Source organism: Coniosporium apollinis (genome assembly GCF_000281105.1).
Source record: "Coniosporium apollinis CBS 100218 chromosome Unknown supercont1.14, whole genome shotgun sequence".
Classification (NCBI taxonomy): Eukaryota; Fungi; Ascomycota; class Dothideomycetes; genus Coniosporium; species Coniosporium apollinis.
In genome coordinates, this window is record NW_006913276.1 from 360,630 (window position 1) to 370,141 (window position 9,512).

Genomic DNA, 9,512 nt, shown 5'->3' on the forward strand with positions numbered 1-9,512 from the left:
AGGGGCAGGGCTAAGCGAGCCACTACCGCTTAGCCTTTCCGCCGAGGCCGCACGCGCGCCGATAAACCGCTCGTGTTGACGAACGACGAAGATCAACACCGAAAACCACGTCCGACTTTCACGTTGTCTGTTATTCTCTAACTTCACTTTCACCTTATCGCAACAATTCACTCATCTTCTCTTCCTCGCCTTCGCTTCCGCTGCTCCACCATCGCTTACACAAAGCCATACGTGCGACCGAATCACCCGAAGATATCACGCGCGCACGGCCGGCTGCCTTCAATCCCCTCCACCAAAACAATTACGATCAGCCACACCACAGTCGCACGACCTCCACCGCGCACGCACAGATTCGAGCATGGCGAACCTGGACATAGACTTCACGCGGCGGAACAAGAAGCCGCGCCCGCTCAGCGACGCGGAGAAGAACAAGCTGGACGAGTTCATCGACAACATACATTATTCGTCGAGGTAAATTCTACGCGTCCCCACCGCGCCGCCTCATAATATAGGAAGGGCAAAGAGCTCAGAAGGAGAGGAGACTGATTGTTGTGTATAACAGATACAATGACGACGAGTACGAGTACCGCCACGTGCAGCTCCCGAAGCAGATGCTCAAGGCGATACCGAAGGAGTATTTTGACGGCTCGAGGGGGACGCTGAAGCTGCTTTGGGAGGACGAGTGGAGGGCGTTGGGGATCACGCAGGTGCGCTGACTTGTTCGGCTGCTGGTGGATGAGAAGTGGGGAAAGAGCTGACGAGAATGGCAGAGTCTGGGTTGGGAGCATTATGAGGTGCATGAGCCGGAACCGCATATCTTGCTCTTCAAGTACGTGGACCTTTCTTTCGGCATATTCTCAAGGACGCGAGACCGCTGCTGCCTGGTTTCAGACACCTCGGCCACAGGACGCGCGTAGCTGACTCAATTGCAGGCGGCCGATCAATTACCAAGCACCGATACAGCACTGAGCTTGCCCGTGAGCTTCTGAGCGAGATCAACACGCTAGCACGAAACGGCCGAACAACCAGTATCACGCCACTGAAGATCCTTCGAGAGTGCATCACGTGCCATTCTCCGAATGAGGGATAACGGATAGATTGCCCCTTCTCTGTTCATTTGACCTGATCTGTGGAGAAGGTTCGTTGTTACGATGGCATGTTAGAATGAACGACACGCTTGTATGACTGGTTCACTGGCAGCGCTTCACTGGGGGCCATAGGTTGGCTTCCCCTTGCTCTAGACTTGAATTAGGGATGTATATAGTCTGGACCTGCGGCTGAGGAGGTATTCCCGTTTCGGAAAGAGGAATCTAAAAAATCAAAAAAGCCATTAAGTCATCTATGGAAGCTCACATCTGCAGCATGTCTTAGGTACAAGCACTCGTCAGTCCTCCGGGACAGCGAGCTGGCATGACCGCTCCTCGAACGCTTGTTCGTGTTACATGCTGCAAACACGTTGAATATGATCCCCCGAACAGGATCTGAAGTGCTCACGTTCGGGCCACCGACACAATCACAACATCCACCAAACCCTCATACCACTCACCCGACCTACTCAAACTGCCTCCAATACTCTGGCTCGTACCCATCAACCTCAACCTCATACTCCGGCCCCGCCTTAACCCACCCCTTAATCCCGCCCTCCAACGTAAAAGACTGCATCTCCTCCTCCCCCTGCTGCACAAGCCAATCCGCAAACCACGCCGCGCACCGCGGTCCGCGCCCGTTCGAGGAGCCACAGTAGAACGCGACCCGCTTGACCCGCGCGGCTTTGCAGAGTCGGTGCAGCACGGCGCGGTTCATGTAGAAACTCTGCGCGGGAAGGTTGAGGCTGCCGCGGATGGTACCGCCTTCGTAGTCGGTACGGCGGACGTCTACGAGGAGGAGTTCTGCAGAAGATAGCGAGGACAGGGCTTCGTCCCTTTTCATTAACGGTGCGGTGGTTTGGGGTGGGGGGAAGGCGGCGTGCCGGGGCGGAGGAGAGGAGGTCATTTTGGGAGCTGCGCGGTGGAGGATGCTTGCTTGCTGGACGTGGTAGAGGCAACGGGGGGATATGGGCTTCATGAATCTATTAAAAGATTGATGGCAGAATACGTAGGGCTGATCTGCGGGTGTTCCTGGTGCCGGGAGCGTGGGGCGAGCGAACGCCACGCCAAGAGGACACATCTCAAAGGCGAATGTTTCTGGTGGCTCGAGCAGCGGCTGAGTGAGTCTCCGTAAATCTGTATTCAACCCAAAATAACTTTCTCGAACCCCCCACGTGCGCTCCCTCTCACCATCTTCTTGTTCATAGTTGGTCTCCTTGTACCGTCTTTCAGGCTATTTGCTGTCCCCAGCGACTTGACGCTGCTAATAAAACTCACCTCCTTTGATACCCATCTTTGCCGATCATTGTCTTCCCAGAACAGCCGCACCGCTTGGTGAGTACACCGAGACTTCTTTCTGCTTTCTTCGAGAGCTGCGTTTGCGCTCGAGCTCGTTGCGCTGACGTTCGGGCAATTCTCGCAGAAGTTCCACCACCCCTCGCCGCTATGCGGAGAGTGTCGCAGCTATTCTACCTAGCGGTCTTCTCGCTGCTAGGTAGCTCACAATGCTCTTCACAACTACATACAAAAGAGCCCACGAAGTCTGCAGACCCGCCTCCCAATGTCTGCGCAGTAAGCCGCACCCCCGTCTCCCGCCCGTCACGTCCACCGCATCCTAAGTTCTCTATACAGTTTGAGCCTGGTGCCATTGTATCAGATGCCTGCGCCTCATATTCCCAAGTCGAGGATCTGAACGAGTCCCTTCGCCCATTCGTGCACGACATCACACAAAACACCGACTTCTTCTCCTACTACCGCCTCAACCTCTACAACAAAAAATGCCCCTTTTGGTCCGACGAAAACGGGATATGCGGGAACAGAGCTTGCGCTGTAAACACCCTAGACAACGAGGAGGACATACCGCTCGTGTGGCGCGCCGAAGAGCTAGGCAAGCTCGAAGGGCCTAAGGCGCACCACCCGGGTAAGAGGCTGCAAGAAGAGCGCAAGGCGCGGCCGCTACAAGGCGAATTAGGGGAGGATGTGGGCGAGAGCTGCGTAGTGGAGTACGACGATGAGTGCGATGAGCGCGACTACTGCGTTCCGGAGGACGAGAGTGCCACAGCAAAAGGCGACTATGTCAGTCTGGTTGACAACCCGGAGCGCTTCACCGGCTATACAGGCGAAGGGGCACACCAAGTATGGGAGGCGATCTACCGCGAGAACTGTTTCTCGACGCCCCATCTGAACGCCAAGCCGCTCTCCGCACCGCCATCCTCGCCCTTCGGCGGCTTCACTGGCGCGCAGGCGCAGGCGGCGATGGATCTCCGTCACGTCATGAAAGAGCAGCAAGAGAAACAGGGTGTCAAGAAGGCCATCGCCCAGGGCTCCGCGCCCGCTCACCCAATCTCCGATCTAGAGTTCGAAGACGAATGCCTCGAGAAGCGCGTCTTCTACCGGGTCATCAGCGGGATGCACGCCTCCATCAGCACGCACCTGTGCTGGGAGTGGCTAAACCAAACAACCGGCGAGTGGCAGCCGAACCTCTCCTGCTACGAAAACCGGCTCCACAACCATCCCGAGCGGATCTCGAACCTGTACTTCAACTACGCGCTCGTCCTCCGCGCCGTCGGGAAGCTGAAACAGCACGTCCAGTCCTACTCCTTCTGCAGCTCCGACCCGATCCAGGACCGCGAGACCAAACGCCGCGTCCTCGCCCTCGCGGCCGCCATCCCGCCCGGCGAGCAGATCTTCGACGAGAGCGTCATGTTCCGCGACCCGGACGCGCTGACGCTGAAGGAGGACTTCCGCAACCGCTTCCGCAACGTCAGCCGCATCATGGACTGTGTGGGGTGCGACAAGTGCCGGCTGTGGGGCAAGCTGCAGACCGCGGGCTACGGCACTGCGCTGAAGGTGCTGTTCGAGTTTAACGAGACGGATGCGAGCAGCGATCCGCCGCTGAGGAGGACGGAGCTGGTTGCGCTGGTCAACACGCTGGATCGGATCAGTCACTCGATTAGCGTTATCCAGAAGTTTAGGGCCATGGTTGAGCAGAGGGAGGCGGGTAAGGTTGCGGCTGCGCATGGTGCTGCCGGTGGCAAGGTAAGGGGGACTGCGGAGGTGAGGGGGAAGAAGGCAGAGCGCGGTGTTGCAGAGGACGACGGCTACCCCGAAGCTCCCAAGCAGCGAAGACAAATCCATGAACAGACCCTCAGCGAGGCGTTCTGGGACGAGTGGTACAGGGTCTGGCGGACCTTTGCCTATGTGATCAGGAGCTGGTTCAACATCCCCGGCAAGGTGTAAGTGCAGCTCTCGAGAGCGGTCCTCTCCTCGCATCGTGTGGAACTGGACTGATGCGCTACAGACTTGAGATCTTGCTCGAGGAAACTAACAGGCTGTACAGCTTCTGGCTTGGTCTGCCGGTCGGACCGAGGAAGTGGGAGATTAGGCTGCCGAGCAGGGATGAGATTTGAGCGTTCCTGGTGCTGATGCATCTTAGCATAGGGCGGAGTTGAAGGGTCTAGAATATTATATAATAGGACGTGGTGGGGCTGCATAGATTTGGCGTTGGGGGAGCTGCGTCTATGGAGACGCGGCGGCGAGGACATGGGACCGACTGTGAGCCTTTGTTGGCTTCTGAAAACATTCTTCTGGCTAGCCTGTTTATTTACGACGGAGGTTTTCTGAAAATATCATCGCAGTGCCGGATCGCTGTATGGTTTGGAAAGTGAACTTCGACTAATATCAGGAGGGCTTGTAGGCGCTGCAGGGAGTTTTTCTGACTGGCAAGCTGTATTCCAGCGTTGCTTTCGTGGTCCACCTGCATTCCTGGGGGGAGGAGCGCCTTCATGACTCTTAATCGGACGTTGTTGATTGCGGCATGTACGCGGTGGTACTGCAGCATATACGCTTGCTGATACTGATGCACTATGAGATTTGCCATTCCCATTTTAAGCAGATGGAGTATAACTGCTGCTATGTTGAGGCAGGTTCAAGACGAGGAAGCGCTTGAGCGCTATCTAAAAGCCGATATACCTATGCTCGGTGACGAAGCGGAATATCTCGACGACGTGCTGGATGCTCAGGGATCCCATGTCTAACCTCCAGGCTCGATGCTTTATCCGGTTTGATGCTTGCCAGAGTGGGATGCGCTAGATATGCTGTTACAGGGATCAGTTCTTCCGTGAACAACCGTGGCAACCTCATCGCAAGAGCATCAAGGTTTTGATAGTATAGGACGACCAGCGCATCATATATGCATGCTGGAATAAGCTGTCACAAGGACTCCTGAATGTAGTGTATGTATGTGTGAAGTAAGATAAGTATCATGACGTCTCTCTTGCTCGCAGTCCCTCCTATAGTTCAAGTAAGCTGTTTCGGTTCGTTCTTACTCAAATGCGCTGTCAAGATTGGTAGAAATGTGTTTAGTTCAATCCAAAGTCCGTCGCTGAGACCGAGGTTCCGCTGCCGGGTTTTGATGGTGTGTGGGGTGGATGGCGAGCGTGCCGTGTTGGTATGTGGAGAGGAAAGAAGCTGTGATGCATAAGAGAAGAAACGTCGGAGGCGGAAAGTCCCAAGAAGAAACATCAACACACCCAGAGGGGACGAAGAAAGAGAATGTGATGCGGCCAGATCTGGGGATGAGTACACGCCAAGCTGAACGCTTTCACTACTATAAAGCGGAGGCAGGCTACCACCGCACCGGCAGACGGAGGACCCGCCGATGAATTTCAGGCTATATCTATTCAAAATCTCACCTTGTTCTCCACCTTAGGGCAGGATTGGACGGTGTGGCGCATGATGATTGCATTCTCATGTCTGCATAGTGCTCGTACCCGACCGTTAAGACCTGTGTTCGAGCCCAAGCCGCGGCGAAAGCTCGAACGCATTTCACAAGGTACCACGCATTGGGCTTGCCTGATGCGGGGAAATCTAATCTGAATGCTTGGGTCCTTGGGGGCTTATGGGTCCTTCGGGGCTTGTGGGTCCTTCGGGGCTTGAGCTGAGGTTGGGTTTGTAGGGGAGGCAACCGCGGGGACGCCCCGGAAGACGACCTAATTTTTGCGGTTTTGTTATTCACTTCAGACCAGTCTTTTTATATGTTTGGTTCGTTGTATACGACGGGTTGATCTTTACGCTTTTATCATGCCTTCGTCCGATTTGTGTTACACGCTTACGGTTTTGTCCACAAGGATTTGTGCGAAGATTTTCATATGTGAGTATCCAATTTCTTTTTTGAGGGTTTCCACGGCCTGTGTTGCAAGATCTATTAAGAAGGCGAAGCTATTGGTCAAAGCGGCTGAGTAACTGCAGCCCGGAGCTCTCTGAAGCGAGGCGGTTACATACATTCGACATCGCAGATATATTGAAGACATCGCGCTTCTGCCATTAGATGACGGCCTGCTTCATTTCTTTTGGTTCGGCCATGTTCATAGTACTCCACTCACAACCACCACAATCACTACTCCGAAAGGCGAAGTCGCTGAGGTATAAAGTCCATCTTGAAACCATTCGAGCTCTATGACGGCACGGACACTGCATCGGAAAACACTTTCACCAAACAAACCAATCGACATTATAACTCCTACGACACCACCCAAGCAAGCCAAGGCAAGAACAACAAATCAACGCCCAACCCCATCCTTTTCTGCCAAACCCTCACTGTCATCATACGGCCTCGGTTCCAAATCCCTATATCTATCCTCCTCATCCTCACTCAACAGCTCCTCATCGCTCTCCCCCGCAAACGCATCATACAGCTCGCCCGCCCTGCGTTTCCTCCTCGCCCCTCCCTTCCCTCCTCCCATCAACCCTGCACCCGCCCCAACCCCAACTCCGGCCCCACCACCCCTTCCCTCATCCTCATCCTCCAGCACCTCAAACTCATAGTCATCCCGCCCAGCCATCCTGAGCCGCTTCCGGCGCGCCAGGAACAGGTAGACGGATAGAGAGATGCAGAAGACGAGGATCAGCGCCAGCGAGCCGTAGATCCAGATCTGGGTGCGCTTGCTGAGGCCGAAGGTTGGGAAGGGGGAGGGCAGGAAGGAGGAGGAGTTGCTTTCCTGCGGCGCCGCTGTGCCGCTGGTGCTGCTGCCTTTGGTGGGGTTGGAGGGCGCTTCGAAGGGGACCGTGGCTGTGGCTGGGGTTGTCGGGTCGCTCTGTGCGGGCTTAGTCGCGTCTGTGGGGCCGGGCTTTACGGGCCTGTCGGGGTGGTCGGACGGGTTGGCTGGGAGGTCCCCTGTTAGAGTCGCGCCGGAGGGCACGGCGACGGTGGTGGTGTGCGCGGGCGCTGAGACGATGTCGTCGTGGTCGTCGTCGTCGTGCTCGCTGGGTAGCGGCAGCAATTTCGCTTTGCTGGCGTCGATGCTCTCGCCCCAGAGGCGCAGGCGCCAGTCCGTAAAGGAGCCGTTGTGCTCGTTCACGATGGTGTCTTTGACGACGATGATCCATTTTCCGATCCCGGACTCGTTCCAGTGCGCGACGGACATGAAGGTCCAGTCGGCGTACCCCGCGCGCTCGTCGTCGGACTTGCGCGTTGTGGAGAGGTGGCTCACGACCCCGGACGGGGAGCGCAGCTCCACGCTCAGGTCGCCGCGGCGCGTGTGCTCGACGTTCATGGTGACGGTGATGTGTTCGATGCGCGCGAGGTTGGCGTCTTGGAGCGCGGAGGGGGTGACTTCGAAAGTGCTTGCGATGCCTTTGTCGCCCTGCGGAATGTCGTGCTTTACATGCATCCAGGGGGACCAGAACCACGCTTGCGGCTTGACGGACTTCCACGTCTTGGCTGCTTCGATGATCGCCCAGGCGTTCAGCTTGCCGTATCCGAATTGGTGGCTGTATTTTCGGCCTGTTGCAGTTTCTTGCCAGTCGCTAGGCGCGTCATCGAAGTACTCGGCGTGCAGCACCGTCAGCCATTGCATGTCTCGCCAGGTGAGATCTGGGCGGATCTCCAAGACGAGCGCATAGACTCCGGCGGCCAGCGGACCGGCTGCTGATGTGCCGCCGTGAGTGGTGGAGCAAGTGTGCGCACCGACGTCTGTTGTGTGAATCGCGTTCCCGGAGCCGTCGCTGCTGTACGTCACGACGAGTTGCGCTGAGCATGCTTCAGAATAGTAGGGGTGCTGGTTTTTTCTGGTGATGGCGCCAACTGTGATGCTGTATATGCTGTTGGTGTATCCGTCGAAGTTGCAATTGTCCCCTTTCATGGCGCCGTTTCCTGCAGCAAAGACGTAGATGGTGCCGTTGCCTTGGCGACCTTTTTGTACGCCTGTGACCATCGCTCGCTTGACAAGTATGCTCGGTGCTTCCATCGACCTGCCATCGTCAGGCGGGCCCCAAGAGCAGGAGTAAATGTCGTTCTCCTGGAAGCCGTAGTTTAGCGAGTGCGCTTCGTCGGCTTCGGAAAGGCCTCCGGACAGGATCCTGATGCCAGAGATCCTCGAATCCCACGCGACACCAACACCGCACGCATCATTCTTTGCTGCTGCAACCTCTCCCGCGCATCTTGTCCCGTGATGGTCGTCGTCCAGCCTGGGCTTGGGCTCGTCAACGTGGTCATTAAAGTCGTAAGAACCCCCGGCGAAGTAGTTTGGCTTCAGATCGTCGCTGTCCATGTCCAATCCATCATCCACGATGCAGACCGTAGCATTCTTGCCCGTGATGCCCTGCAGCCAGACGCCCGTGACGTTCAGGTCGTTCCCGGGATCGTGTGTGTTGAAAAGATGCCATTGCTCGTTGAAAATAGGATCCTTGATTTTCAAAGTCGCCATAAGCTCCTGCTGTCTTATAACATTGCTGTCAACAGGAACAGTCGGTACGGCTCTGCCTACGATCTCAGGTTCGTCCCAATAATCTGGACTACGCTTCCACAGCCTCCTCTCCAGCTTTTGCTTGCGGTTCAGCAGGATGCCATCCAACACGCTAGATTCCCAAGGGGCGTCTCGTTTCCGCCGTCTACGTCTGAGATCCTCTACCGCATCCTCTACAACGTCCCTATCCTGCCGCAATGAGCGGAAAACGTGGTGGTCTTCTAGCTCGCCCAACTTCCCGTCGTATTCTAGACCGAGATGTGTAGATAACTTGTAAGGAGATATGGACGGGTCAAGGTGTACAGCGTAGTAATCGTAGGTCTGGTAATCCCTCCGCGGGAAGGCCTGAGCGGACACGGAGCACGTGGCGGCTAGCAGTGTCCATATTGATGAGATGCGCATTGCTGCAGCAGGTAGCACAGTGTGTTCGAGAGAGGTCAGGGCGATGTCGTATCCATGAGGCGGTTGAGGAGGGTCCCTGAGGGAGGGTGTTCGCTGGGAGGGTGTTGGCTGGGAGGCTTCGGAGGGCCAACGCAAGCCGTCGCACAAAGTGGAGACGCTCGAAACAACAGAACGCGTGGAGATGCAGTATTAGCGATGCAGCACCGGGACAAGATTTTCTCTTTCTGTTGAAGCCAGGTAAGCAACGGTAGGAAACTGGAAAGTTTCAATGTCAGACGGG

The 9,512-nt window shown here is 56.1% G+C and overlaps 4 protein-coding genes across 4 annotated transcripts; 2 read left to right on the forward strand and 2 right to left on the reverse strand.

Annotated features, from left to right (window-relative positions):
- Positions 1 to 358: 358 nt before the first annotated feature.
- Positions 359 to 917, forward strand: W97_03499 (cyclin-dependent kinase regulatory subunit CKS1; the record flags this gene model as incomplete). The annotated part of the gene is made up of 3 exons (XM_007781395.1): positions 359 to 471; positions 563 to 707; positions 771 to 917. The coding sequence occupies 3 exons, from the start codon at positions 359 to 361 to the stop codon at positions 915 to 917; spliced, it is 405 nt and encodes a 134-aa protein (XP_007779585.1).
- Positions 918 to 1,551: 634 nt separating this feature from the next.
- On the reverse strand, positions 1,552 to 1,992 carry W97_03500 (uncharacterized protein; the record flags this gene model as incomplete). The annotated part of the gene is made up of 1 exon (XM_007781396.1): positions 1,552 to 1,992. One exon carries the CDS (start codon positions 1,990 to 1,992, stop codon positions 1,552 to 1,554), a length of 441 nt encoding a protein of 146 aa, XP_007779586.1.
- A 539-nt stretch (positions 1,993 to 2,531) lies between these two features.
- W97_03501 (uncharacterized protein) lies at positions 2,532 to 4,495 on the forward strand (the record flags this gene model as incomplete). Its single annotated transcript, XM_007781397.1, has 3 exons — positions 2,532 to 2,657; positions 2,718 to 4,321; positions 4,387 to 4,495. 3 exons carry the CDS (start codon positions 2,532 to 2,534, stop codon positions 4,493 to 4,495), a joined length of 1,839 nt encoding a protein of 612 aa, XP_007779587.1.
- A 2,151-nt stretch (positions 4,496 to 6,646) lies between these two features.
- W97_03502 (uncharacterized protein) lies at positions 6,647 to 9,232 on the reverse strand (the record flags this gene model as incomplete). The annotated part of the gene is made up of 1 exon (XM_007781398.1): positions 6,647 to 9,232. The coding sequence occupies one exon, from the start codon at positions 9,230 to 9,232 to the stop codon at positions 6,647 to 6,649; it is 2,586 nt and encodes an 861-aa protein (XP_007779588.1).
- Positions 9,233 to 9,512: the final 280 nt, after the last annotated feature.